The sequence below is a fragment of the Cokeromyces recurvatus genome (genome assembly GCF_025118155.1).
Source record: "Cokeromyces recurvatus strain NRRL 2243 chromosome Unknown BX663scaffold_24, whole genome shotgun sequence".
Taxonomy (NCBI): Eukaryota; Fungi; Mucoromycota; class Mucoromycetes; order Mucorales; family Mucoraceae; genus Cokeromyces; species Cokeromyces recurvatus.
This window is the reverse complement of record NW_026251410.1, coordinates 379,249-406,944: the sequence shown is the minus strand read 5'-3', so window position 1 is coordinate 406,944 and position 27,696 is coordinate 379,249. Positions and strand designations below refer to the sequence as shown.

At 30.4% G+C, this 27,696-nt stretch overlaps 11 protein-coding genes across 11 annotated transcripts; 6 read left to right on the top strand and 5 right to left on the bottom strand.

Moving 5' to 3' along the window:
• Positions 1-3,175: 3,175 nt before the first annotated feature.
• On the top strand, positions 3,176-4,593 carry BX663DRAFT_488564 (uncharacterized protein; the record flags this gene model as incomplete). Its single annotated transcript, XM_051524825.1, has 3 exons — positions 3,176-3,746; positions 3,843-4,104; positions 4,215-4,593. The coding sequence occupies 3 exons, from the start codon at positions 3,176-3,178 to the stop codon at positions 4,591-4,593; spliced, it is 1,212 nt and encodes a 403-aa protein (XP_051380353.1).
• A 162-nt stretch (positions 4,594-4,755) lies between these two features.
• BX663DRAFT_488563 (uncharacterized protein) lies at positions 4,756-5,814 on the top strand (the record flags this gene model as incomplete). Its single annotated transcript, XM_051524824.1, has 5 exons — positions 4,756-5,020; positions 5,087-5,157; positions 5,188-5,269; positions 5,318-5,519; positions 5,724-5,814. The coding sequence occupies 5 exons, from the start codon at positions 4,756-4,758 to the stop codon at positions 5,812-5,814; spliced, it is 711 nt and encodes a 236-aa protein (XP_051380352.1).
• Positions 5,815-5,945: 131 nt separating this feature from the next.
• On the bottom strand, positions 5,946-7,322 carry BX663DRAFT_532465 (uncharacterized protein; the record flags this gene model as incomplete). The annotated part of the gene is made up of 6 exons (XM_051530459.1): positions 5,946-5,971; positions 6,241-6,325; positions 6,383-6,465; positions 6,586-6,990; positions 7,092-7,123; positions 7,297-7,322. The coding sequence occupies 6 exons, from the start codon at positions 7,320-7,322 to the stop codon at positions 5,946-5,948; spliced, it is 657 nt and encodes a 218-aa protein (XP_051380351.1).
• A 1,293-nt stretch (positions 7,323-8,615) lies between these two features.
• On the bottom strand, positions 8,616-9,170 carry BX663DRAFT_488561 (uncharacterized protein; the record flags this gene model as incomplete). The annotated part of the gene is made up of 3 exons (XM_051524823.1): positions 8,616-8,710; positions 8,838-8,899; positions 9,013-9,170. The coding sequence occupies 3 exons, from the start codon at positions 9,168-9,170 to the stop codon at positions 8,616-8,618; spliced, it is 315 nt and encodes a 104-aa protein (XP_051380350.1).
• Positions 9,171-10,661: 1,491 nt separating this feature from the next.
• On the top strand, positions 10,662-12,884 carry BX663DRAFT_545072 (uncharacterized protein). The gene is made up of 11 exons (XM_051530916.1): positions 10,662-10,874; positions 10,930-10,997; positions 11,078-11,150; positions 11,210-11,217; positions 11,279-11,341; positions 11,408-11,516; positions 11,578-11,832; positions 11,897-11,994; positions 12,056-12,178; positions 12,241-12,464; positions 12,520-12,884. Exons 1-11 carry the CDS (start codon positions 10,704-10,706, stop codon positions 12,762-12,764), a joined length of 1,437 nt encoding a protein of 478 aa, XP_051380349.1. The 5' UTR covers positions 10,662-10,703; the 3' UTR covers positions 12,765-12,884.
• A 540-nt stretch (positions 12,885-13,424) lies between these two features.
• Positions 13,425-14,624, top strand: BX663DRAFT_554248 (uncharacterized protein; the record flags this gene model as incomplete). The annotated part of the gene is made up of 1 exon (XM_051531508.1): positions 13,425-14,624. The coding sequence occupies one exon, from the start codon at positions 13,425-13,427 to the stop codon at positions 14,622-14,624; it is 1,200 nt and encodes a 399-aa protein (XP_051380348.1).
• Positions 14,625-20,999: 6,375 nt separating this feature from the next.
• Positions 21,000-21,461, bottom strand: BX663DRAFT_518402 (uncharacterized protein). Its single transcript, XM_051528869.1, has 2 exons — positions 21,412-21,461; positions 21,000-21,329 (listed from the first exon to the last, which is right to left on the bottom strand). Exon 2 carries the CDS (start codon positions 21,304-21,306, stop codon positions 21,037-21,039), a length of 270 nt encoding a protein of 89 aa, XP_051380347.1. The 5' UTR covers positions 21,307-21,329; positions 21,412-21,461; the 3' UTR covers positions 21,000-21,036.
• Positions 21,423-23,022, bottom strand: BX663DRAFT_459008 (uncharacterized protein). Its single transcript, XM_051523912.1, has 7 exons — positions 22,872-23,022; positions 22,656-22,819; positions 22,247-22,599; positions 22,032-22,185; positions 21,750-21,970; positions 21,517-21,701; positions 21,423-21,460 (listed from the first exon to the last, which is right to left on the bottom strand). The coding sequence occupies exons 1-7, from the start codon at positions 22,894-22,896 to the stop codon at positions 21,441-21,443; spliced, it is 1,122 nt and encodes a 373-aa protein (XP_051380346.1). The 5' UTR covers positions 22,897-23,022; the 3' UTR covers positions 21,423-21,440.
• A 149-nt stretch (positions 23,023-23,171) lies between these two features.
• Positions 23,172-24,209, top strand: BX663DRAFT_488557 (uncharacterized protein; the record flags this gene model as incomplete). The annotated part of the gene is made up of 7 exons (XM_051524822.1): positions 23,172-23,240; positions 23,272-23,452; positions 23,524-23,586; positions 23,712-23,774; positions 23,861-23,898; positions 24,026-24,096; positions 24,194-24,209. 7 exons carry the CDS (start codon positions 23,172-23,174, stop codon positions 24,207-24,209), a joined length of 501 nt encoding a protein of 166 aa, XP_051380345.1.
• Positions 24,210-25,558: 1,349 nt separating this feature from the next.
• BX663DRAFT_518393 (UPF0014 family) lies at positions 25,559-26,777 on the bottom strand. Its single transcript, XM_051528868.1, has 5 exons — positions 26,536-26,777; positions 26,392-26,477; positions 26,276-26,336; positions 26,155-26,222; positions 25,559-26,093 (listed from the first exon to the last, which is right to left on the bottom strand). The coding sequence occupies exons 1-5, from the start codon at positions 26,663-26,665 to the stop codon at positions 25,581-25,583; spliced, it is 858 nt and encodes a 285-aa protein (XP_051380344.1). The 5' UTR covers positions 26,666-26,777; the 3' UTR covers positions 25,559-25,580.
• Positions 26,778-26,922: 145 nt separating this feature from the next.
• On the top strand, positions 26,923-27,650 carry BX663DRAFT_439791 (uncharacterized protein; the record flags this gene model as incomplete). The annotated part of the gene is made up of 2 exons (XM_051523352.1): positions 26,923-27,311; positions 27,362-27,650. Coding segments are annotated over 2 exons (678 nt in total), but the record flags the coding sequence as incomplete, so codon positions are not given.
• Between the last annotated feature and the right edge of the window lie 46 nt (positions 27,651-27,696).

The window sequence follows — 27,696 nt, the reverse complement described above, 5'->3', positions numbered from 1 at the left end:
TGATAGTAGCTATATAATAATAAATTAATAGATATATACCGTATAAAAGTAACTATATAATTGATATTTTTACTGAAAATGCATAAAATGCATATAATAGAATTAATAATAAGCATATAAGCCAGTTTTAGCTAATTGTAGCTAATTGTAACTAGTGTTATTATGCTTTGATTGAGATTAATTCATTAGTATATTCCAATAATAGCTCAAATACATATTTAGTATACATATAAATATGTTATGCTATTTCATTACAAAAGACTACTGTTATTTATAGAAAAAAAAAAAAAAAAAAGGAGTGGTTACATACATATATGAGTAATAGCAGCAGCAGTATTAATGGTAATAGTGGTGACGTGTGGGTGGGTGGTATGTAGCTAAATTATAGGTATAAAGAATTTAAATTCCAGATACAGTCAACCGGGTTTTTGAGATTCCAATTCGATTTCGCACCTTATTCAAGTTGCCATGAGGTCGTGTAATCGAATTGGGGTTGATGAAGGTTTACCCCGCTGGCGCCACAAAAACTTTTGTAATTTTTATTTTTTTTTTTTTTTCTAACACTACCACTACCACTACCACTACCACTATTATCATTATTATTATTATTACTTGTATTTTAACTAAACTGTTATATTACATATCTAAGCATAATTAATTGTATTATACACCATATAATATTTGGTGCTGGCAATAATAAACTTGCATCATCTTTTTTCTATCATTCATAATATTAATTTAGTCTAATATTAATAATTGTTCATTGTTCATTCATTCATTCATTCATTCTACTATATAGTATATATATGCTCTAAGATAACATAAAATATCATAATATAACGTATCATATCATAACATATTATAATACAATACAATACAATACAATACAATATAATATAATATAATACAATACAATACAACATAATACAACATAGTAAGCTCTATTCCTCTATTTTAACCTGTCCTTTGCAATCTTATTCTATTTTGTCTTATTTTAGTTTTATTTTAGTTTTATTCTATTTTTTTTTTCTATCTTCTTCTTCTTCTACCTTCCTTCCTTCCTTCCTTCCTTCATTCATTCATTCATTCATTCTTTCCTTCCTTCTATATTAAGTTAAATTTGGGGCGGAGCGCGAAATGTGATTTTTGTAAACTCCGCGGTTTCATTTTTAGGAATATATCTTAATAGTTTATTATATGTATATGCTATGGTATGTATTGCATATTGTTTGCTTATTAATATATTGCTTAAATTCATTTTATTTTGAAATTTCTTCTATATACAACTGTTTCTATATGCTTTATTTCCTTTTGTGTATTGTCGGCGATTATAAATGTGTCCGCTGTTCTTCAATTTATTTGTACATAAAAGGTATTGCAGTGTGTCACTACAATGTCTCACTACAGCGCCTCAACTATTTTAGAATTAATATTTTTTTTTCTTTTTTTTATTGTTGTTGTTGTTGATTAGGCTAATAATCATAAAACCATTCATCAACAATAAGATTTTTAATTGGATGCTAATATAATGTAAATTGTAAAAAGGAGAAGAAATATCTGTATTTAAGGAAAATAATTTACAGTAACTCACAAAAGTGTGGCAATGTTCCAGAATTTTAGATAATTTAAGCAAATCCGCAATAACAAATGGTCTATTTATTAAGTAAAGTACTATATAGCATATACTAGCAGAAAGACAGAAGTCTCCTCTTTTTTATGATACTCATAGCATATATGCACATATGATGTTTCTACTTTAAAAATCATGTCAAAAGTTACATATATATAAGTTTTATGCAAATATATATATATATTTTTTTTGAGAAATGAAATAAATAATGTACCTTCAATGTTTATTACTTCTTTTACACGTCGTGGCATGCTTTCTCTGTGTTTTAAGCATAGTTCTGCTGTAACTTCATTGTACCAAACATCAGTAACTCGCTCCCGTAACTCATCCATGTTTTTTGGTGTCCTATCATAGGCAGCAAGCTTGTACTTCAAATAAAACCAAAAGTTTTCAATTGGATTTAAATCAGGTGGGTATCGTGGTCATTGAAGGACATTTATTTTATTTTTCTTGAACCAATTTGTTGTGTATTTGGATGTATGCTTCGGATCATTGTCTTGTTGAAGGATTGCAGCTTTCTTACAAAGTTGACGGCCCTTAAAAATATCATATCGTTGACCACGTAAGTTCCGGACAGTGTCCACTGCAGTGATAAAATGACCAGTATAAAAAGATCGCGCAATCAATCCTCCAAGTAATGGGCTAATATTCTTTGGTCTACCTTCTTTTACATTAATCTCAATTTGGTTTTCTTTGTCAATTCTGCCTATTGTCCTAGTTGACATGCCCATTGCCTTAGAAATATCCCTATAAGATTCCTTAGCATTAAGTTTTTCTAAAATATTCATCTTTTTATCATAGGAATTGGTCTCGTTCTAATGTATGTAATGATCTATGTGTTAATGGGAATGATGCACAAATGTTGTTCAGATTAGTAATGAATCTGAGAGAAAAACGATATTAAATAAGAAGTAAATCTTTTTGTTAATTCAATAATGATATTAAATGATTTAAAATTAAAATTAAAAAAAAAATAGATAAAGAAAAAAATATTATACAACGAAATGGCTAAATCGTATAAAATGACATGATTTGTTGTCGAAATGAACATTCACGCATTTGAATGAGGGTTAAGAAGCCATAAAAATAATGTAAATGTTGTCAATTTTCTATTAAAAAAATACTTTTATTAATGTATCTTTATTCATTTATGTTGTGCATTAAGGAAAGCCAAAAATCATAAAGCATTACCACACTTTTGTGAGTCACTGTATGTATGACTCATGGATAATTATGTAATTGAATGCACCAGTCATAATCCTGTTTGAATTATGTATACAATTATTATTATTGCTCGAACATTCTAACAATGACTATTATTAAAACTGAATATAGAATGAATATTATGCTGTGGAATATAATATACTAGTTTTATTTGAATAACCTCTTCACTATATAATAAATGATGGCTTATTTCTATAAACTTGGTTATAAAGACGACTACAATCATAACACCAGATAGAAATGATGATCGTAAACTGTATGACTTGGTAATTCATAAGCAATTCTATAAATGCATTAACTATTGTCCACAAGAGAAAAGAAATGCAGGTGGCATCTATTGCCGTTTTGGTTTTCCTCATGAACTTTCTGAACACAACTTTTTTTGATGGCAAGAATAGAACAGTATATAAGTGTCATATAAGAGATGCTTACATCAATAATTATAACCCATATTTACTGAAGATGACAAAATTTGCCATGGATATTCAAGTAAATAGCGGCAAAGACGTTTTATATTATTTAGCAAAGTATCTGTCAAAAGTCGATTCTGGAGTTAATTTACAATTTAATATGGAAAACATGCATGATCATATGAAAGATAGAATCGTAAGTGTCGTTGATGCAGCGTATTTTTTATGTGACTGGAATAAACATCGCTGTAGCCGTAGTGTTGTATATATATGTACTGTGTTGTCTGGAAGAGATGAAAGAAGGCAAATACGAAGAGATTTGGATCGTTTAGACGTTGCAGACACCAATATTTACACAAACACTCATGTACAAAAGTATTTAAATAGACATCATCAGCTTGGTAGCTTAACAATGCCAGAATATTTTACTTTATACAAGACTGCAAAAGAGCATGATACATCTGATGAACTCAATGTAGATGGTGAAAAAGAATAAATTGTTAGACTTGATAGACAAAACAAGGGAAGAAGGGAACAAGAGTATTTTGATAAACGTATTATGAAAAATGTCCCTAAAGCATGCACAGATGCATTTGGTATTCGATATGAAGCCCGTAGTCAATCGAGAAAGTTACCATTTTGGAGAACTCATGAATATAGTCAAAGTGATCAAGAAGCATTCTTTTATCAAAGATTACTTTTTTATAAACCAATTCCAAATGAAGATATGTTGGATATATTAAAGCAAAATAACAATGATAGTTGGAGAGATGTATTTTTTGACATCTGTGAAGACAATGATTTCCAAATAACTGAGCAAGAATTGGAAAAAATCAAAAGGTATAAATGCCTGCAAAAAAAAAAAAAAAAAAAAAAAAAAATAACAACAATAACAATAGAGTTTTTGCGATTAACTTTATATACATATATAATCATTTATTTACTTATAGAATTGATCATAGTATGATGATGAATCGCGCAACAAGCAATTTTGGAGATAATAGAAATGAAGAAGAATATATAGAATTATTAGAAAGAATGTTGGAGATGGCTAATGTTGATCAGAGGTCTATCTATGAATTAATAAGTAACAGTCTTGGAATAGATGTTGTTTATGGTGCAGCAGGAACAGGAAAAAGTTTTTTGTTACGTTTACTTTATTATAGATTCAGAACAATGGGATATAACCCAGTTGTATTAGCACCTACAGGTATAGCAGCATGTACAGCAGGAGGTCAAACGATTGACCGATTCTTTGGTTCAACTATGCATTATGATGGATATAATCCTGTTCGCATAGAAGACTATATGAAATCGCATTTAAAGTGAGTATTATTAATTGATGAATGCTCTATGATCAATGTAAATGAGCTTGAAAGAATGTCAGATGAATTAAAAGCTGTTGCAGAGAATCCTGAACCATTCAGATAATTTAAAACTGTTTTCTTTGATGATTTAGCTCAATTACCTCCTATCGAGAGTAATTCGAAAATGTTTAAGGATTGGATGCCTTTAAAGATAAGTAATACTTTTGTTTTAAGAACTCCCCAAAGACAAAATACGGAGAATACCGATTTTTTAAAATTTTTATCATTTTTGCGAGTGAATGATTTTGATAGTGAAAATGGATTTGTCGTGAAATATATTCACGACCAAAAATATTTGGACAGTGATGTACCTGATAATGCATTACGTTTATATGATAGTAATGTAGAAGTAGATAGATACTATAAAGATAGAGTCGCAGTCTGGCTAGGTGAGCTCGTAGTTTTGGAAAGCGATGATATCTGATCAGCAGATGTATTATCTGAAACCCGCTTAGAAAAGGCCTTACATATTAAGGAAGGCGTATCTGTATTACTGACAGAAGATTTGGATGTTGAACAAGGTTGGGTAAATGGCACATAATGTAATATCTATCAGATTGAAGAAGATACTGCTTCTATACAACGATTAAAAGATCGCCAAGTACGTATAATCCATCATGTTACAAGAGAAATACACCGTACAAGCTATTGTTGAAGTCAATTTCCTTTGATGGTTGCTTTTGCAGCCACCACTCATAAAGTTCAAAGCCTAACTGTAGACATTGGAATCGCCATCAGTTTACTTCGTCCCATGAAATTCAACGGTCAATTGTATGTAGCTTGTTCCAGAGTTCGTTGGGGAAATCAACTTTATTTCACATCAACTCAATTGTTAAATCGCATGATATGTGGTTTTGATCAAAACATTGTAGACTTTTTCCGACAATTGTAATTGTGAACCCTAAAAATTCTATTTATTATAACTATAATTGGATTCAATAGTACTTTTATATTATGTGTTTTTTTTAAAAAGAAAAAAAAAGGATCTATTGATCTGCATATTATTGAAAAAGAATATAGAATAATAATCAATAGATGGTTGAAGTCTTTTTTTTTTTCTATTTTTTTTTTATTTTAATATGTTAAGTTTAGAAGGGATGAGGACAAGGATAAAACAAAATCTACTGAGGATGAGGATGAAATTTTTTTTCAGTTAAAAAGAAAAGTAAATAGCCATACGTAAGATTTTTTTACTTATAAGAATAAATAGATATTAGTAAATTATAAACAATATAGAAATGAATGCAAATACAAGTATTTAAGAGCCTTTTTTTTTTAAGTAGATAAAAAACAATAGAAGCAGTTTTTTTTTTATTAACAAATATAAAAAATTAAGGGAACTTTTTAAAATAAGCAGGTAGTATTTTTTATTAAAAAATATGTTATCAAAATTTAAGGACTGGCAATTATAATTACCTTTTTGACTCAAATACAGACACTAATAAAATTAAATATCTAGAACTTATAGTATGCCTTATAATTGACCCGTCTAGACGATTAAATGTCAATAAGTTTGATATTATTTACAGAACGTTATATACAATGTTTTATTTTATATCCAGGCTTCTAGTTTATCCTTTATTATGTAATTCAACTTTTATAATATTACTTATGCTTATATCCAGAGTTTGTTCTATAACAATGTGCTCTTCACTCAATTTTGAAATAACTTTTACTGATTCAGTTACTAAAGCCTAATTATAAATAAATGTTAATAAACATAACTAATATGGAAAATGTATGCTTCAAACCTTTACTCTCCACCAAAACTGTATTAAATTAGGAAGGTGATCATGTTTGTCATCAAAAGTCCGTAATATTTCTAAATTTTCTTCTCTTCATAGCTCATAATATCCTTCTTCTGTAAAGTGGATACTCCAAAGGTGCAACGACATTCCTTTTCAAAATAGTAGACTTAGTTTTGTAAACATAATTAATATATCATTAACGTTACCTTCAGCCTGTAAAAAGTAAATTTTAAAGACTTTGAAACATTCAATCGAGGCAAAGCAAAAAATATCAGCTACTGTTTTCAACATTGTTAAACTGCCGTAAATGCCATTATGATGGTCATAGTTTATCTTGCTTTTTGCTTTATTATTTAATGACCCTGATGATTCCAACAGTAACAGCTCTATTTTTTTCATTCTATAAAGTTTGATAATACCATCAGCTTTGTACTCGCCTTTATCATTATTTCGCGAGTCTAAAGCGTTAAGCTGTCTACTCATTGATTCTAAGTGTGCTTCTCCAGGCTTGAAATTGGCCAAGCAATCATTTAAAGTCACACCTCTTGTAACTGCGATTAGACAAGAATATATAAATAAACTGCTGAATGTTGGTTCACCATTGTAAATATCTTGTTTAGATGTATAGTATTGAAGATTAAATATGATTATATACTAGTCAATAACCAAAATTTAAGTGTTATAGTTTATTCATACGATGCAATAAATAGACTTTTAAGGAAGTTGTAAATTTCTTCATTATCTCTACAGTCATTAGGTATCTTTCTTATCTGTCTTCTAAACAGGATAATATCATCTCTATCGACTACATCATCAATATATGGTACACATTCTGAGGGTATTAGAAATTTTTTACTTTAGTGGTTTTTACAGTATTCATTATATGATACTCTATTCAAATGGGGTCGTGGTGAGACACCTTCACTGCACCTAACAACTCCATGCGCTTCTAAGCTATATGGATGGTAATCGTTTTCTTCTTCCATCAAAAATTTAACAAAATACTTCAAGTCTCCTGTTGCTGTAAAATTGTCATTATCCTCGTCTACTCTATCTGGTTTCACATCTTTCTCAATTTCTTTTCTTTTACCAGAATAGCCGTTATCACCATTAATTATATCACCTATTGTCCCCACATTCCCAGTTATGACAACATGTTGATGATGGGAGGTTTTTCTTTTTTGTGCCGCATTAGCTACAAGATCTTTTATTTCATTCTTAGCAGGAATATCGTCATTAAATTTTGTAACAAATGCTTTTATGTTGTCTGGAATATTTGGTAACTGTACTATCCAATTAAGATTATCCTTAAAGTTGGTTTTTATATTATCGTATTTTTTAAATTTATTCCAATTGTTATGAGTGGCGTTATAGTAGTTCAAAAAATTCCAATTCTGGGCAGAATAGTTATGGAAGAGCCTTTATGAGCCTTTAACTTTGATGGACAATTTGTAAATTTTTTGATCTTCATATAAGCTCATAATTAAGATAATATTCCAAGAAGTGTCTTGCAGTAATTGCGCTACTTTTATAGTGTCAAACATGTATCCATCAGATCACTAACTATAATTTCACTAGGGGCACAGTCATAAGGTCCGTTACCAGCAACAAACTAAGGTTGGATGCTAGATTCCCACATTATTACAAGCAACCTCATCTTCTACCAAATACAAAAAAAAAAGTACTTTTTAATATTTAGTGAGTCAACGAAATTTTATTTACTTTATCCAAGTAGCATTTACAGCGCCTCCAGCGCCAATTGGTGATTTCGTCTTACCAAAATGGCAGTATTGTTATACTCAAATGGCAATATTTTTTTAAGACTCTGCTGACTGGTGACTAAGATATTAAACTTTCACTTTTTTCACATGCTTCATTTATTGGTGAACGCATTAAATGTAATAAAACTATTTAGACCGCTCATAACATATGCCGATATTCATACTAAACTGCACTTATCGCATAATGTATAGAATGCATTATTTTATTCATTCAAGTATTCAATACGCGGGTTTCAACTAGCTAACTAAGTATATTTGTTTTAAACAAGAAACAAATCATGCTATTGTCAATAATTAATTTTACGAGAGAGTTAATGCATGAGGAAGATTTTTTTTTTGCTTTTAAGATAATTTTCAATCGAAAAAATCAGGTAGTTACTCAGTAAAATACTTTTGCTTACGTGTATTTGGTTTCATGAAAAAGAAATAGCTATATATTCATATAGAGCGTTTATTTAGCATTTGATCAAAGTCATAAAAATACTTCTAAGGTGTACTTTGTTGATTTCAATAATCCTTGAACTGGGAGTTTTACTCCAGATAAACTTGACTTTGCACATTCAAATAGACAAGTTGTTTAAGATTATGATGTAGTTGAAAATATTATTCATAGTAACCCAAGAGAGAATAAAACCGTGTTCTTTAGTAGCTTAAACATAGGAGAGACGAGTCCGTACCAGGTTTGGAATTCAGATTGTATACATATAGCCAGTGGATTAAATAGCAGAGAACACCATGTCTAATTAAAAAAGTCAGTTAGTTTTACAAAATAATTATAAGAATAATAATAATAATACTTAGTATGTGAATTTGAGTACCAAACACGAATTTCATAGTAGTTCTAAGACTGACTGAAACAACAAAGTTATAGCCATCTCTGGGTGACAAAGTATCTTAAACCATCTCGGAACTGCCGCGAAACGCAACTCCAGAACTATAGTCCCGCGAAACGAACTATAGATCCTCAAGTTCAGATCAATGACTACGCAACTACACATTCTTTTCCACATGACTTCCAATCGAACATGAAAGTCTAGGAAGGCGGCTTTAAAGACAGCGATGGAAAGCAGAAACTGCTTCTATTCAACATCACTGCAATCTACCCCAGAGCGTAGATTTTGAATCATAGTCCCGCGAAAGTTACTATAAAACCTAAAAAGTACAAGAAATGCAGAATTGTAGCAGCCCAGAGAGGATAAAACCGTGTTCTTTAGTAGCTTAAACAAAGGAAAGACGAGTCCGTACCAGGTTTGGAATTCAGATTGTATACATATAGCCAGTGGATTAAATAGCAGAGAACATCATGTCTAATTAAAAAAGTCTCAAAATAAACGTATTCCTATTCAATACAATTGGAGATTCATTGTTATTAAAACAGATAATTTTATTTAAAATATAAAATATGATAATTACCTATTCAATACAATTAGAGATTTATCGTTATCAGAATAGATAAAGAGCCACAAAAATGTAAAGAATAGATTTTTAAATAAAAAAAATAATTGATTACGTGTATTGTAAATAACTCCTACGTAATATTTTCCCAAATATTATTATATGAAATGAAAGAGCTAATTTGTTACGGATCTTAAAAAAAAAATATTGATGAGACAAAAAAAATAAAATAAAAATAACACACTGTTCACAATCTGAACGACATAAAAAAGAAGATATGTTTTTGTCTAAAGACTAAGAAAAAGGTCATTTAGTCTGGCATATATTTATAATAATTAAATTAGTGGTGAGGAGACTGGTGAGTTTTTTATTTCACAACAATTTTCCTGATTTCAATATAATACACTATTTCCCGAAATTATTGGAAAAAAATAGGCATAAAAATAAAAAAAATAAAAAAAAATTAGGCTCATAAATTATTTTAGAATTGGTTCAAATGTTGGTTGATCAAGTACGCCAAATTATTTATTTCTTTTAAATGGGCTTACGGTCTAAACAATCACTAAATTTTGAAACAGAATACCTACAGAAACCTTGAAGGTCACTGATAAGTACTCTGTTACAAGCATCTTTCTGGTTTCATGAGTTTTTCTTTCAAAAAATAAAAGTAATATCTACGGTCTTCCATTGTATAAACGTTATACTCAAGAGGTCTTTCTTTCTTTGGAATAGCCTCTTTCATGACTGTGTCGTCTGAACTGATTGTTTCAAATTGGAGATCCTTATTCTTAATGTATTTTCAAAGATCTGATAATTTTTTCAAAAAAAAAAATGACTTCTCTTCAACATATGTTGTTGCTTGCTCGCCTTATTCATCAATGATATTACCAGCACCATCTTCATAAAAAATATTCATGCTCATTTGAAGAATAATCTCGAAATAATGGTATATAAAAAAGTAACAACATTTGCCTTTGATAAAATGATCAAAAAATAAGACCAATTGAATTTCAATGAAATGACCAAATAGATTTCAAAAAGTTGTCCCCCTTTTTTTTTAGTAATGGAGTTTGAATATATTTCGATTGTAACAAATAAAAGTGCAATTGAAGACTTTCATAAAACTTCATTTTCTACTTCACCAGACCATGTCATATTTTCAAGAAACTAACCATAAGAATTGGGATTTAGTAGAAGCTATAGAATCAAAATTAAGTAAGAAAACTTTCACTTCATACCAGCAGCTTTTTGATTCTATTCGAAATGATTTGGAACGGTATGACAACAGTACAGCAAACAACTGGAAGCACGACTGGATGGTAAGTTGAGCAACTTTATTACAATTAGGAACTAAACTTGACATGTATTTGTTAGAGAATGACAAGAGAGTACTTATTAAAATTAAACCCTGAGGCTTCTTCATCCTCTTCTTTTCAACCATCGTAAGTACATATACCTATCCCTTCTTATGCAGATCGAAACTAATTCTATGCTATTTTACACAACAATCTTTATTTTTAAGTGTGAATTTTGAAGCAGATATTGCTTCAAGCTCTATTAATAAAATACAAGAAGATTCACATATACATAAAAAGGTAACTATTTGTTTGGTTTTTAAAATGTATCATTTTTACTGACATTAATTTCTGCATAGGCTAAAAGGTGATATACCCTCCATCCTATATATCCTAATTACTGGAGCTAACTTTTAATAAATCTGTAGAAAGAATGACGATACTAGCAGTGAAGATTCAAATAATAAAAAGCAAAAGTATTCGGAAACAAGGTAATCTTTCGATTGTCCCTATAAACTTAAATAACTTGTAGCATTGATGAAGTAGTATTTATTTAGCATGATATCATCAGAAGAACAGTTTGTTTCTTCACAAGAATTGGAATCTTCATTGTACACGATTAATACTGAATCCACTGAAGTAGACTTTGATATAATGATGTTTTATGTAAGTAAATTGGCATTAAAAATAATTTGCGATACTTTATTTATACTGTTAGTTATAGTTTTTTTTTTTTTTCAAAGAGGAAAACTTTAGTAAAGTCTGCTTCAATTTTAGAAATGAATGCTTGCGACAAGAGTTGGTGTTTGAAAAACTGCCTGTTATTAAAAAAATAGTAATAAATCATGTTTACTTAGTTGAACATGATCCAATAAACTCTGTCATTCACGTCCAAAATGATTTTTTTGTACAATTTGGGCTGAATGAAGCATATCCTGTATTGATGAAAGAAGATATAGATGCTATTATTAACATCAGTCAAGTACGTGTAGATAAAAAAAAAAGTACGACATTATTTTTACTAATTAGTTTGATATATCTAATAGAATCTCAATGTTAATGATAAAGAGAATGCAATGAATACAGCATTGCAACACTTGATAAAGGATAATAATAATCCGGTAGCAAAAATTATGTATAATTTGTAAATATCTAACTTTTCCAATTTCTATTCAATAGCACTAAAACAAATCTCTCTTTCATAGGCTTAATAGTTATGATTATGCTGAAAACGTGCATTCAAAAGATGAATCACTTTTTATTGGAAGAGCTTTGGATCCTTTTTTAAATGTTATATTTCCTACTGGTGGTACTATGATTAGAGATGGGTAAGTACTACAATATTTATGATACGAGTAAATGCAAACTCATAACTATCTGCGTTATATAGTCATTTCACAAACTTAATAGGAAACAATGATTTGAAGCCTGATGTTAAGTACAGTGCCAAAATTGGCTTTGATATATTCGATTTTTTAGTATTTGAAGTCAAGTGTCCGAAGTCTGTTGTCAAAGAGGATTTGTTCAAGATTTCTTTGGAGTTACAGATTATGATTAATCGTATGATAGCCAACAAGATCAATAAGCCTGTGGTTTATGGAGTTATTGGACAAGGTAAAGTTATGATCAAAGTATTGCAAAGAGCAAATAACTAACTCTTTAAGAGTAGGTTTTGATTATGACATTTATAGAATGGAACTGGTTGCTCCTTTGGTCTATTTAATGGTTAAGATACGTTCATTTTACCTTCCTCGAAGCATATATGACTTGACATCTACCCTTCCAACTATACCCTCCTTACTGCAACTGAAACAACTCGTTTGCAATCAAGTAGATAAAGCAAGGGAAAATATTGTGTCTGCTGAAAGCGAACAGCGTAGTTGGACGAGGTCCCCTTTGGTTACTTTAAAGTGAATTCTTAAAAAAAAAGTCATTTATTTATAATTAAAAATAGTACACAGACTCGAAACTGTTGTAATAAATTTACTACTGTATATTGAAGTGATTATAACACAGTGCAATATATTCATTAACTTTAATTTGTGTCTGAATCATATTAATAGTTTTGAACAACAAATTTTATTATTTATTCTTAAGCCGTACCTTCTTGTTAATATAAAACTTGAATTTTACTGCCATAAACACTCATCTGACATAAATGGTTTCTATTATTTTAGATATTATATGGTCTTCGGTTTCTTTCAAGAAGCGTGCTTACCGTTTTGGGAATGTAGTTTAGACTTTCAATCCTCAACGCAGTATTATGATATCTTCTAGTCATTCTAAACGACATATTATTCACTATTATAATTAAACGTCATTCTAAGTATTATAATCGCCGTCTAAAGGCACAATATGACAATCACTGACATATAAAAGTGATTAAACAATTTTTTTTTTTTTTTTTTTTGTTTTCTTTGAAAGATAAGACACGAAATTACATTGTGGTTAAGAATAGGAGAGCTTTGGCCTTCCATGGAAGGTGTTTTTTAGTGTAATTTTCCTTTTTTTTTTATTATTTCTATTGAAAACTCTAACTGTGTTCCTTTAACTTTTTGTCAAAACCACTAAACCATGATTGAGGGTCCACTAATTTGCCTAAATGTACTTCAGCATCTACAAGACTGGGAGTCAAGAGAAAGCTTTGCTTTTAGCTGTCGTTCTGTTTATGATACCTGTCTTTCTGAGACTTTACATGTGCCCCAATTGACAATAAATCTGTGTTCACCAAAACCAATAGCCACATTTCAAAGCCTGACTGTTAGATCGCTTACTCTAACCACAGTAGCAGACAACTCATCAATTGTTTCAATCAATCAAATTATTAGTCTTTTAGAAACCATGAGTCGACTACAACAACTAACAATTACAAAGCCATTCAATCACAGAGGTATTAGGAAATTGATTGCTTACCTCAAACCTAATCACTACGGTCTGGAATTATTTGTCCCTGCTTGTAACTTCGTGCAATTTTATCGAAGACTAACAGTCAAACATTCGCCTACTCTTGATCATAAGATTACTTTGTTGCCTATCGATACACTGAGAGACAGTAGTTCTAGCTCTGATGAAGAACAGGACGGTCTAACTAAAAAAGACTATGACGCGTATGAAGTACCTTATGAAGTTGAGAAAGCTATGGTAGGAGTTAGAAAGGCCCTGATGACACAGTATATCACTAGCGGTCGAGCCATGCTGAAACGGCGTCGCGTGTCCAATCCTTTTTACCTTGACCTGCTTATTAAACAGAATATTGTTAACAAATGCTCTACATACCAATTATTGTCTGATAAAAACTCCCCCCCTCTGGACCTTTCATGCCTTCTTACTAAACCTATTGATATTGCTAGTATCGACAACATTATTATACCAGCTGGTATCAAATTCATTGAATCTATTGTGTGCTTTAGAGATAATTGGCTCTTTATTACACAGGTGGACGCTTTTGTTCGGAATGACTTAGACATTGATCCCTGTGCCATGGATACGAAATTAATTAACTATCCGGAAACACCTGTTGCAAGAATAATACAGAAGTCATACAAAAGAAGAACTTGGCATGAAGTAATGTTTTTATACGGTAGATTTGAATTTCTTGTAACTGGGGGGATTTACGGGAATATTCATGATAGCGGTTTAAAGTCTTTTCTTGGTGCCAGCTTCAAAATCAAAACACCAGCCGATGAGGATAGTACAACTTCTAGTACACTATTTTCACAAATTATTCGTGCACCTTCAGGAAATAAATCTGTGCAGTTTAAAAATAAAAATTGATTTAGGCTCAGAAAAAAAATTCATGATTTATTATTGCATGAAGTGCACGAAAAAAGAACAAGAAAACTATATTGGCTTACAGTTCAAACAGTCTTCGAATTTAGCAGCTGAGCATCTGCAGAATCCTTGAAGATCACTCAAAAGGATTCTGTTGCATGCATCCCCAATTCTAGACGACAATGTCTCTTCCTCCAAAAGCTCTTCTCTTTTAAGCTTGCTTTTACATACTGACCAAAATTGTTCAATTGGGTTGAGCTCAGGGGAGTAAGCTGGAAGATAAACACAGCCGTAGCCGCGTTGCTCAATGTATTTTCTGATATCAGCATGCCTGTGAATAGGAGCATTGTCCATAACAATGTAATTGTCCTTAAATTGCTCATGCTGATCCAAAATATCAAGGGTACTTGCAATGAAATTGAAGTAGTGCCCAGTGACAGTTCCGCCTTTGGTATTTTCAGTAGCCTGAGTACTACCTGCTGTCTTTCTCTTCTTCAAAGGGACAGGTGCTCTTGGTCTTCTTACTTTGATGTTTACTACACCATAAGGAGAGATAGCACCCAAAATAGTTGTTGTTTTGGCTTTTGTCTTGGGTACAACTACAACGGCACGGCTTCCTTTTTTTGACCATGCTACAGAGCGCTTCATGTTGATATGGAAAGCTGCCTCGTCAATAAAGACGCAGTTACTCGTGAAATCAAGGTCTGTTTCATTCCACCTTACTACCCAATCATGTCTCTCCTGAATTTTTTCAGGGCTGTTTCGCTCTACTGAGTGGAAGTGTGCTTTCTTCAAACTAATTCTGCACTTTTTGGTCACAAAGTTGTAAAGAGCAGTTTTTGAAATAGATAGGTCCTCAAACTTGCTTGTCAAATTGTCCATCATCTCCTGTAAAACTAAACTTGGCTTATCATCAGTAAGCTCTTTCAAGAATTGTTCATGCTCTTCTCTCAAGATAGGTGGTCTTCCCACAGGTCTGCCACTACCCTTTTTTCTTTCAATCACTTCCTCTGGATTCTGGCTTTCTTTTTTGTACCAACTTTGAGCAGTGGTCTCTGACATTTTAAGGGCTCTAGCTGCTTCTCTTATGCCCATGTTTTTCTCATAAATAAGAAAAAAAATCACTCCTTATCTTCAGGTTTGTAGCGTCTGTAGGTTCTCTTGCCCTTTTCGGATGTTTGGTCATTAGTATTGGACTCCTCAGACAGCTTCTCTTCTTTTTCATGTTCCATTCTCTCAGGTGGCTTTACGTCGAAGTACTGGTTCAAATCCGTTACATTTTCAAGCGGATAAGTTTCATCATCCACTTCCATATCAATCGTAAAAACTTCATTTCCCTGGTCATCTAACATGTTTCCTTTTCCGTCTTCGTGAATAAAAGAGTCCATACTCAATTGAATATAAAGTGAGAAAGAAAGGCTCCTGATACTGCGCGAATTTTTTTTCTTTAATTGCACGAAACTATTTCCTTTTAATGGCCGAAGTTTATTCCTGAGCCTAAATCAATTTTTATTTTTAAACTGCACAAATTTTTTTCCTGAAGATGCACGAATAATTTGTGAAAATAGTGTATATATATTCTTGAATCACCGGTATTAGATGGTATCTACAGAGAAGAACGCCTACTACAAAATTATTCAAGAGGAGCAGCTTGTTACAAATGGGGTATAAGAAGTGCTAGGTTTGTCGCAAAAGGCTTTGGAACCTTAAATCCACTATATACTAATACTACCCCTCTCGAACGTGCTGGGTCACTGATCTTAAGATGTCTAGCGTACAATAATTTCACCACAACTGATCAAGAACAATTAATGGATGATATATATGCTGCTACCGTGATATACTCTCTTAATATTCGTCGCGGTAATGATGATGTTGCTTTTCTTAAATCATTGCAGCAAATGTGTAACGTGAAGTTTAGCATTGTTGTCCGTGCAGCGACCAGGTTGATCAAAGGATTAAACGATTCTCATAAACCTCAAACAATAATGGAAGGCAGATTGGCTACGTCTGTGTTTAAGGATGTTGTAAATTACAGATGTAACGTAGTTCATAATCAAAAGGTTTTGAATGAAACATTCCTTTTATAGTTTTTTTTTTTTTTTTTTTTTTTTTTAATAAGAGCTATTCATTTTATCGTTTAACACACTACTTACATTGAGTCAAAGTACAACAGGTACCAAAATTATGTTTAAAAAAGCAATTACTTAATTAGATTCATTGTGCTGATGAAGGCATTTATTAAAAAAAATAAATAAAAAACAAATAAATAAAAAACAAATAAATAAAAAAAAAAAAAATTGACTTTTATTATTCAATATTTTACAATTTATAAAAAATAAGACCTGATTTAGTTCAAAACCAACTACGATTTTGTTAACAGAATCAACCACGGGAAGGTACAGGTCACTGATCCCAAAAAGAAAGCATTTCCAATTAGAAGTAAAAACAAATAAAAATAAAAACAATTAAAAGTAATAAAAAAAGAGGAGGGGGGGGAGTGGAATGGAAATGCGAAGCTCCGTCGAACATCATATACCAGTCCTAGCAAGCTAACACACCGATATATAACTTCGAATTGGGGAACTTCAGGTAGAAGATCATATTGAATCTGATGCAAAGATCAAGACTCATAGAGGACCACCCATGCAAATGCGAAACTAATCAGCACTTACAATAGGCAACCGCTTGAAATATAAAAAATAAAAAAAAATAAAAATGAAAAAAAGCGGCCATAAAGAAGAAAAAGACCTCTTGGGAAAAAAAATATTTAAACGATTTTGTCATATGTTGTTGCAATATGCATCTCCTTAAATCATCATGCATATTTATGATTGGATAAAAAAAATGACGTAAGCTTTAAATCTTTTTATCTAAAGTTTCTATGTTATCATTTAATGGGATACAAAAGGCCGAACTAGGCGGCTAATGGAACTTTACTAGGTCCCAAGAATTTTCTAATATTCCTGGCCTTTTATTAAGGTCTAAAAAGAAATGTTAATAAATGATAAATATGCTCAATTATATATTTTACCTACCAATCATTTCAATTACTTGCTTGACACTAAGAAATAACAGTTCCAACGAGTTATCAGTTATGATTGACCATTATAATCATTTTTTAACAAAATGATATTTGTTAGGTAACTGAGGCAGATCGAATATCTTGTATAACTTACGATAAAAGAACCCTTCTTTAGCTTGTTATTTCATTCACGTATCCTTGATTTCAATTAGACTAGGTTGAAGGTGTTAACTAACGACTTGAAAAAAGGAGAAGCATTATATTTTACCTAGAATCATAAAGAGTATTTATATTGTTTGAAATAAATAAAAAGAAAGAATAGTAACATTGCCATAAGAGGGACATTATTATAACATCTGTATTGGGACATGATTCAATCTTTAAAATAACACAAGTCAAGTTTTCTTTATCTCTTTTCATTTGCTTTGATTACTTTTACTTAATTCTCCTACTTACTTTATTTAAAAACAAAAGCGATATACGCAACATATGTCAACATCAGATAAAAAAAAAAAGAAAAAGTTCGAGATAAGGACTTTTACTTTCTGTATTACTCGTGAAATGGGTCCCTTGAGATTAATAGCTTGAGTTTTTTTTAGCAAACCTATTGCTTTTCTTAATCGAATATGTAAATTCATTAGATTTTCCTAAAGATCCATATGCACTTGCTCTTCCCTGGTCTGGTCTTTTCTTTGGAAAGGTTCTTACTTATTTTTGTTATAATATTGTTAATGCTTTGAATGTTGGGCTGAATTTTTCTCATCACTTCCTGCACTATCAGTTGGAGATGTTATAAATGCAAAAGATAAGGAAGGAGAAAACAGAAAAGACAAATCTGTGAAAATTCTGTCTATTTCATTAAAAGAAAAATAATACTCTGAAATAATATAGAAAATGACAAGGGCTATTTATATTTTTTTTTGTTGCAAGGTAAGTAATATTAGTAGAAGGGTGATTTGAATAAGTGAATGCTGGTATAGTAAAGCATTATGTCTCCGAGCAACTCTGCTTGAAATAAGGTCTATTTCTGTCTTTATTAGTGAATCATAAATTTATTCAAGGAACTCTATCTAAATTCTCTTGCAACTCTCTTGATCCACTTAATCAAATATTATTAAAACTTTTAATACTTCATTACCTATAACTCTTTTCTAATTCACATCTTATGTCAGTCCTCTTTAACAATTTTTATAAATATCCCATTAATTTAAATTCATAAATAAAGTGATTAACTTTAGAACTATTGTTCGGTCTTGTTGACTTCTTTTGTCTTTTTATTATTTTTATTTGATATTTTACAAGTAAAATCACAGCGCTTAAAAGTAGCTTAATAAATTTAAACTAATATTGATCTTTTGGTAACTCATATTTACTTTAAATTTACTATTTGAATTAAGAAGATTGATGAATTTAATTATATTAAGTGAAAGGAAAGACAGTATGTAAGAAGTCTATATTATGATTACTATTATTATGTATGAGTATACTGATAAAGATAATTCAAGAATGATTTTTATAAGCTTAATTTATTTTGAACAAAATATTATAGAAGTAGTAGTTTAATAGAAGTAGTAGTTCAATAGAAGTAGTAGTTTAATAGAAGTAGCAGTTTAATAGAAGTAGCAAACCAATGGAAGTAGCAATTCAATAGTAGTAGCAGTTCAATAGAAGTAGCAGCAGCAGTAGTATTTCATTTTTTTTTCCCTCATCATTTATAGACTTTAGTAAAAGATATAAAGATATAAAATATAAACGAACCTGATAAAAAAGAAAAAACCTGTTGTCTAAAGTATGAGTGATGTAAAGGCCTTTTTGCTAAATGATACACAGTGGACTTCTTGTAATTCAGAGTTTGTTAGCGGCTTGCGGCATACATATATATATATATATATATATATATATGATATGCTTTTATCCTAATCGACAGAGCTTTCGTGCTCAACTCCTTTTATCCCCCCAGAGAATTGAGGAAATTGTATTTTTTGATAGTTACTTACTTTATTCTACTCTACTACTGCACCAATGTACCTACTATTTTTTTTTTGGACGTACACAGCTTGATAGCCGCCATTGACCATATAAAAACTATTTACAACATAAACAAACTACCTCTGCCTACTGAGACTGTCATGGATAGTATCAAAATTATTCAAGAGGTTCTGGACGGCACGACAACACGAGGAATGGCAGAATTGATAAAGAAGCTCTCTCGTATGTCCTTAACAGAGGACTCCAATGAAACGGAACTCTGCTCTCGTTTTGTTGAACCATTTTTATCTTGACTGTTTGATGACCATGATTAAGATATCTTTTTACAATGGACAAACGAAACAACCTTGGAAGCTAAAAACGAACAGAGCTTGTTGAGCGGGAGGCCTGACTGTTATGACTGTGGTTGTCTTTACAACCAAGTTAATAGAAACAGAAAATCATTTATTAAATAGTAAAAAGTGCATTGTACGTCACAGCATAATGCTTATTATACTACATTCAGTTTTAATAGCGGTCATTGCTAGAGTATTTGAGCATTAAAAAAATAATTATGTTCATTGTATTATGTAATAATAAGAATTTAATAGGGTTATAACTGCTTTATGCAATTACCAAATTATTTATAAGTCATCTATAATGTTGAATATTGTTATGTATTAATATCTCAGAGGATGATAATAATAGTAGTGCATAATTAATTGGTATTGTTATAGCTAAAATATTCACTGTGAATCAATATTAACTCAAGCAGAATTATTCAGGTATAACATTTACACATAATGCTTTATTATACCAGTATTCACTTATCCAAATCACACTTCTACTAATATTACTTACCTTGCAGAAAAAAAAAACTTATAAATAGTCTTTGACATTTTTTCATATTCTTTTTCCTTTTGTACAATTTTTGTATTATCAAATCTTTCACAGGCTTGTCATTTTATCTTTTGTTATCTTACTGCACTCAAAGGAGTATTAATTGTGTAGATATTGTCTATACTCGGAACTAACCTTTGATTCGTACTCATAATTACTTCTATCGTGTAACTCATCAGCAATGTAAAGTAAATAATTCTTAAAAAAGAGTTTGAAGTTGGATTAAAAGTTAATGTATTTCATACTGTTAAGATGAATGTCTACAAGCTAAGGGTTTCAAATGACAATTTTTCTAAAGTTAAAATACATTATATCCAAAAACAAAACCACTTGTAATTTGAAAATATGGAAATATGAATTTATTATGGTTTAAATTGTATAATAGCAACAGCTTTATTGATAATATTAGAGCAAATATAATATAAATATTATACAAACCTGTTCTCACTAGAAGAAAAAAAAATAAAACATAACTGTGAATTTGAATAAAATAGAAAAATTTATTAAGCTAGGATATCAAAATTATTTTTCTACAATATTTGCTTTTTTTCTGGGAGAATCTACGGAATATTTTTCATAGTTTGGAGGAAGAATAATTGGTGCTCCAAATGAACTAGACAAAGGGATTCTTGTACTTTCAATTGTTGTCCAAGTTTGTTCCATGATTAACTTACCAATGTAAGCTACTTCCATAAGAGGACGTAAACGATTTATAAAATTTATTGAATTTGTTGGATACAACATTTGATTCAATCTTCGAACTCTCGTTACATATCCCTGAGGGCAATCCATGTCTAAAAGTTCAAGCTTATTACCTAGTTAAAATAAGAACAGTTACACACGGAACAGTAACTAAAAGAAATATCACAAATGATAAATAAGATTGCTTTAACTTACCATTTATACAATATCCTATTATATGTACTTTATTCAATACACCTGGAACCTTACGGACAATATTCAATAGGATATCTTTCATTACAAGAGGCAGCTTTAATCTACCATCTTTTATTTCTTTTGTTTGGTCATCTTTACTTCCAATTTCAAGAGCACCAAACTCAAAATTATCACCTGCATAAATGGTATCGATTTTTCTACCCATTTTCTTACTAGCCATTTCCTCAATTGCAGCTATTTTCCTTTTGGCATTTTTAGCGTTTGAGTTCGAATAACTCGACTTTTCTTTGCTATATAACACATTAGTAAAAAATCATATATATTCTGCAGTCACCTACCCAATTGCTTTTATGGATGAACTATCAAAAATAGTATTCAAAAAAAACCATAACCGATACAATTGATCAGACTCGAGTGAAGCATGTATTGTTCTACTGTCTTTTTGTAAAAATAACAACGATAACGTGGTAACAGTTAGAGACAACCATGCTATAAGAGGATCATTTACTGGACAATGATCTATATTTCGGACATGATCGTAAATTTCATTTAAAGAAGTCTAATATATAAAGACCGTCAATAATAAAGTTTAATTTTCTGTTTTAGAATATTATTCTTACTAATTTTTCTAATTTGTCGAATTCCGCACTGATTTTTTCATCAATTTTACGAATTATTGGAGTTCCATAATTATCTATCTCCATCAATTCTTCATTTGTAAAAACTTCGTTCCAATTTTGATCATTTAAATCAAGTATAAAAGAATGACAAGGGCTATAAAATATAGTAAAACTATGAATAAAAAATGATACTATTTACTAATACGAATACTTACTGAATATAATTACATTGCAAAGCAAAAATTAACATCTTTTCTTCAACTGATTTTAATTCTGTATTATTTTCTTTAGCAAAATTTTTGCTAGCTTCTAGATACCAGAATTTCTTTTTGTCCAACTGATTAAAGACTTCTAATAATTTATCTTTGTCAGTCTGTTGGAATGACTGTTTTGAGGTTGCATTTGATGATGATGCCGAAATTTGTGATGTAGCATTCAAAGAACTTTCTGTGTTTGAAATATTTCTTCTATCAATCACAGTTGAGGGATTTGAAGCATTAGAATTCTTATTATGCTCCCTCTCTAAAACAGCCATTGCAACTTTACTCCAATCGGGATCAGACTTTTTCTAGATTTAAACGTCAGTGGTTATAATATAAAACTATGTAGTAGATTATTATTTACCAGTTCTTTGTTCATTTCTCTACAAGCAGATACTAAGCGATGTGACCAGACACTTTTAAGGTCTTCTCCAATAACTGTATTACTTACAATAAATTCAAATTCATCGTTAATGAAATTCTTTAATGTTACTGATCCCTTAATGCTATTGACGTAGTTAATAATATCTATAAAATTACCAAATTAGTGTTTAGTGGATACGTTAATAGAAGCACTTACATTCTTTGAAAGCGATGGTAGTCATGATAATAAAATAAATATGGTTAAATACCTAAAGCGTACCTGAATTGTCTTTTATTTTTGTACCTTTGATTTACACTTGTATCTATTCTAATTGGCTAATAATTTATGCAACTTCAATGATTACGTGGCTTTAAAATCAAATTTAATTAGACCTTTTTATTTTATTTTATTTTATTTATTTTATTTTTTACATTTTAAACATAAACTTAATTGCTTATGTTGCATGAGGGAATCTTTTCAAGGGTAATAGCTTGCGAAGTTCCCAAGTGGGATTAGATGTATACCTTGAAAGTGAGTTTGCTCTACTGGCTCTCCGCTTACTTGTGTCCCTCTCTAAGACTGCGGGTAAGTATTTTTTTTAGGGAATCTTTTCAAGGGTAATAGCTTGCGAAGTTCCCAAGTGGAATTAGATGTATACCTTGAAAGTGAGTTTGCTCTACTGGCTCTCCGCTTACTCGTGTCCCTCTCTAAGACTGCGAATATTCTTTTTTTAGGGAATCTTTTCAAGGGTAATAGCTTGCGAAGTTCCCAAGTGGGATTAGATGTATACCTTGAAAGTGAGTTTGCTTTACTGGCTCTCCGCTTACTCGTGTCCCTCTCTAAGACTGCGGGTAAGTATTTTTTTTAGGGAATCTTTTCAAGGGTAATAGCTTGCGAAGTTCCCAAGTGGAATTAGATGTATACCTTGAAAGTGAGTTTGCTCTACTGGCTCTCCGCTTACTTGTGTCCCTCTCTAAGACTGCGATTTTTTTTTATGGCTGCAATTTTTTTTTTTTTTTTTTTTTTTTTTTTTTTTTTTTTTTTTTTTTTTTTTAGGGAATCTTTTCAAGGGTAATAGCTTGCGAAGTTCCCAAGTGGAATTAGATGTATACCTTGAAAGTGAGTTTGCTCTATTGGCTCTCCGCTTACTTGTGTCCCTCTCTAAGACTGCGAATAATATGATGAATACTCTAAAAACATGTTAGTTTCTACTTCATGTGTATTTCTGAACGCATACTTTAGAGTAATGATAATGTTAGACTGACGCTTTAGTATACTTGCTTAAAATTATAATTTTACATAGACCTAAAGACTTTAAAAAAGTACAATAATGCTAGATTAATTGATTTATATAGTAATTGACATGTTAGACAAAATTCCTGAATGCTTATAGACCAGCAATATCCTTTCGAGCCCATAACCAATACTTTGTTGTACCCAAGTGAGATGTTTAACCATCAATGGTATGTATTCAAATTTTACTGTTATATTTACGGGTTATTTATATTAATTTCTGTTATATAATTGTATTTCAATAGATCACCTGAAGTATAATATATAAAACAAAACAATTATACTGTCATCCTTTGCGGTGCAATTATTCAAAATTGCCTGCTGATGGAGCATTATTGTTTTCACTCGTACCACTTTTCGCAGACAATTCATTAAACGAAATCTTAGACTGCAATCAAACTTAACCTGGGTAAGTTAAACAGACTTGTTCTCATGTTTGCTGCTGCTTCTATGTTACAATTCTAACATTGACATATAATAATGATTGAAGCAGTATATATTTACTTCTGTTTTTGTTCAAACTTACTAACACAACTTGATCCTTCATTAGATATAGGAGCTATTATTCCAATGACATTTGGTTTATCAAGTTTAAATATACAGTTAATAATTAAACGAAATTCGAAGTTGCTATTTCCTTAAATCAAATTGCCACTCTATTTATATGATTGAAAAACTGAGGCATGATAAATTATGTAATGTAATATTAGGCATTATTCCAAATACAATTCTAGATAAATTAAAACGTAAAATAGTTAGATTAATTAACTCTTTTCACCATGATTGTTAATAATTAAAACATTATCATTTTCTTTTCTTTTTTGACTTTTCTTCAAGAAGGATGAATTTTACACATTTATTATAACGATATAACGTTTATATTTTTTCTGATAATCCTTTTAATGATTATATTTTTTTCGCAGACAATAAAACTAATAAATCTGATAAAGACATTTTTGATTTTTTGCATACTGTAACATAAAGAAATAAAGGAATATATAAACCAACGTTAAAAAAAAATAAATCTATATTCTTATTGCTTGCATTATTGTTAAAGGCATAATGAAAATAGGCGTTAAATGAATCGAGTATATAGTTTTATTTATGGCTTTAAAACCTACCGTAAATAAATATTATATATACAGGTATAGTTATTTTATGTAAGACTATTTTCTTCATACATAATATTCATAATTGTTTGCACTCTAGTTCTAGTTAAACTGTTTATTTATTGTGATCCTAATGTGCAGAGAAATATATATTTTCACAGTTAACAAAATGCATCTAAAAGTCCTTATACTATCTTGTGTAGAAATTAAACAATTGATTATATTCAAATAAGAACATTTATTATCTAATAAATCAAGGCTTAATATACATAATTCCATTTTTACATTTTATAAATAGAAGCTAATTTGATAATAAAGGTCTACGTTGTTCATCCTGAATATTCGAGTTATAGTCCTTACTTTTAAGCTTGTTTCTGGTGAATATATGATTCAAGTTACATATTAAACCTTCCCAAATATTCAAGATAGTGTTCTTTACATCCTTTCGAAGACTTGCTCTACCACTGATAATTCTTTCTGGTCGTAATCTATGACGACTATCAATTAAAACTCGAATACAAGTCTACAGAAAATATATCAAAGTTAATTTAAAAATCCTATATTTTACAGTTTTATGATACTCTACCACAACTGCGCTTAAAACACCCAATGACGTACTAGCCGAAATCAAAAACATAATGATTTGTTGGTATTTTACTGCATTGCTCACAGGCGCACCACCTAAAATTTGACCTGTCATCATACCAGGGATAGCAATCAAACCAATTACGGACATTTGATTAATAGTAGGTAACATAGATAATCTAACTGCTTCTATAGCAATTGATTGACCTGCTTCCCATCGACTAGCACCGAATGCTAAATAAGTCTCAATTTCTTCCTTGCGACTACCAACACTGGAAAGGCAACTACTCAAGGCTACAGCCATACCACTCATTACATTGCCTAATAACATGCCCATCGTTGGTATAAATATTTCTGGAATCCAAAAAGGTATTTGTTTCATAGCAAAACGTGTACCAATTATGCCGATTACTAAAGTAGCAATGCCAGATGATATAAAAACAGATATAAACTATAAATAATAAATAAATTAGTATCTTTACATAGAATTAGCAGTCTCTATCAATACTTACCATGCCTTTATAGGATTGCTTTGATTTGTTATAAACTGTTTCATAGGCACCAAGAAGGATCAAGACAACTAAATAATAACTAATTAATACTATTTTATGCATTTTTATCTTATATACTTACATGTCATGAGCATTACAAGTGCTGAATTTCTTGTTTTAAAAACATCTTCCAAGATAAAACCCTGATACATATTTCTTTTTTGTTAGTTGATGCAAATAAATAGTTAATACACATACCATAATAGTTAATTGAATTAGACAGCGTAAAGCTGCAATTATCAACGTCTTTTCTAGTTTTAAGCCCAATACAACAGAAATACCACCTAATATTCAAAATTATGAATAATAAATTAAATAATGTATATTTTGTTAATTATTTACCATTAATTAATATAAAAGAAGAAGCAATAGCCACATTAACCCAGGACAAGGTAGGTGCTGCCTGATGATCAGATCCTTGAGTAGTAATGCTTGAATTTCCTAACAAATTAGGAACAATTTCTGAATTCATTGTTATTTTAAAGGAGAAAAATTGTTTCCTTTTATTTTTGTAACAATGATTCAAATTTTTTTTTCCTTTTTTTCCCTTTTTGGCTTTTTATTTTATTTTTAGATTTGACGTAAATGACAGATTCGCCCTATTCTATTTTTTAAATTGGGTAAAATCCCATGGAGGCAGCTTTGAAAAGATCGAGCTCAAGCAAGGTTAATTTAGACAAAGATATATACATTATACATTTTATATATTAATCATTTTTTTTAAAAAAAAAAGACAATGAAGGTATAGGAGGGGTATATACATTAGAGGCAATTAGCACAAATGAGACAATTGTTTCAATACCTTCAAGTATTTGCATCACCGAACATATTGCACGTCAAGCATTGCCAGCTTTCTCATCTTTGTCTAGTCGTCTTGTTCTATGTTTGTTTTTATTGATTGAAAAACAGAAAGGGCAAAATTCATTTTATTGGCCTTACATTAATATTCTTCCAAAGACAATCAAAACTTCCCTGTGTTTTGATGAAAATGACTTGAAATATATTCAAAATACTAATTTAGAATTCACAACTCGAGAGCGAAAGGCATATTTACATAAAGAATTTGAAAAAATTTTAGAGAACTTACCAAGCGATATTGATAAAGATCAAATTTCATGGTAAAGCTGATCAACATACATGTACTAAATATATTAACAAAAAAGTATAGGGAAGAATTTCTTTGGTGTTATAATGTGATTTCTTCTAGATCATTTCCATCTAGATTAATTGACAGCTCTTCTGAAAAAGAGGAAGCATTATTTCCTTTGTTAGATGCATTTAATCATAAGCCAAATACGAAAATCACTTGGTCAAGTGACGAAGATGGTAAATTTATATCTTTTATAGCAGGACAAAATATTGGTAGCCAAGATCAAGTTTTTAATAACTATGGGCCAAAGGCTAGTATTTGTGTATTTTATTTTATTTCATTATATATAGTTAAACTAACCAGATAGCATTATTATAGTCTAATGAAGAATGTAAGTTAAAATATAGAATAAA

What these genes read in the sequence shown, in the direction of transcription:
- BX663DRAFT_518402 (XM_051528869.1), bottom strand. Translation starts at nt 21,306, where the DNA reads ATGGATTGCCCTCAGGGATATGTAACGAGAGTTCGAAGATTGAATCAA.
- BX663DRAFT_545072 (XM_051530916.1), top strand. Translation starts at nt 10,704, where the DNA reads ATGTCATATTTTCAAGAAACTAACCATAAGAATTGGGATTTAGTAGAA. An exon ending in TTGATATAATGATGTTTTAT is followed by an intron (nt 11,517 to 11,577) that starts GTAAGTAAATTG and finishes TAGTTATAGTTT; the next exon opens with TTTTTTTTTTTCAAAGAGGA. An exon ending in GGTACTATGATTAGAGATGG is followed by an intron (nt 12,179 to 12,240) that starts GTAAGTACTACA and finishes TGCGTTATATAG; the next exon opens with TCATTTCACAAACTTAATAG.
- BX663DRAFT_518393 (XM_051528868.1), bottom strand. Translation starts at nt 26,665, where the DNA reads ATGAATTCAGAAATTGTTCCTAATTTGTTAGGAAATTCAAGCATTACT. An exon ending in TAATTCAATTAACTATTATG is followed by an intron (nt 26,337 to 26,391) that starts GTATGTGTATTA and finishes AATATGTATCAG; the next exon opens with GGTTTTATCTTGGAAGATGT. An exon ending in AGCAATCCTATAAAGGCATG is followed by an intron (nt 26,094 to 26,154) that starts GTAAGTATTGAT and finishes TATTATTTATAG; the next exon opens with TTTATATCTGTTTTTATATC.
- BX663DRAFT_459008 (XM_051523912.1), bottom strand. Translation starts at nt 22,896, where the DNA reads ATGACTACCATCGCTTTCAAAGAAT. An exon ending in GAGAAATGAACAAAGAACTG is followed by an intron (nt 22,600 to 22,655) that starts GTAAATAATAAT and finishes GTTTAAATCTAG; the next exon opens with AAAAAGTCTGATCCCGATTG. An exon ending in TTGCAATGTAATTATATTCA is followed by an intron (nt 22,186 to 22,246) that starts GTAAGTATTCGT and finishes TATATTTTATAG; the next exon opens with CCCTTGTCATTCTTTTATAC.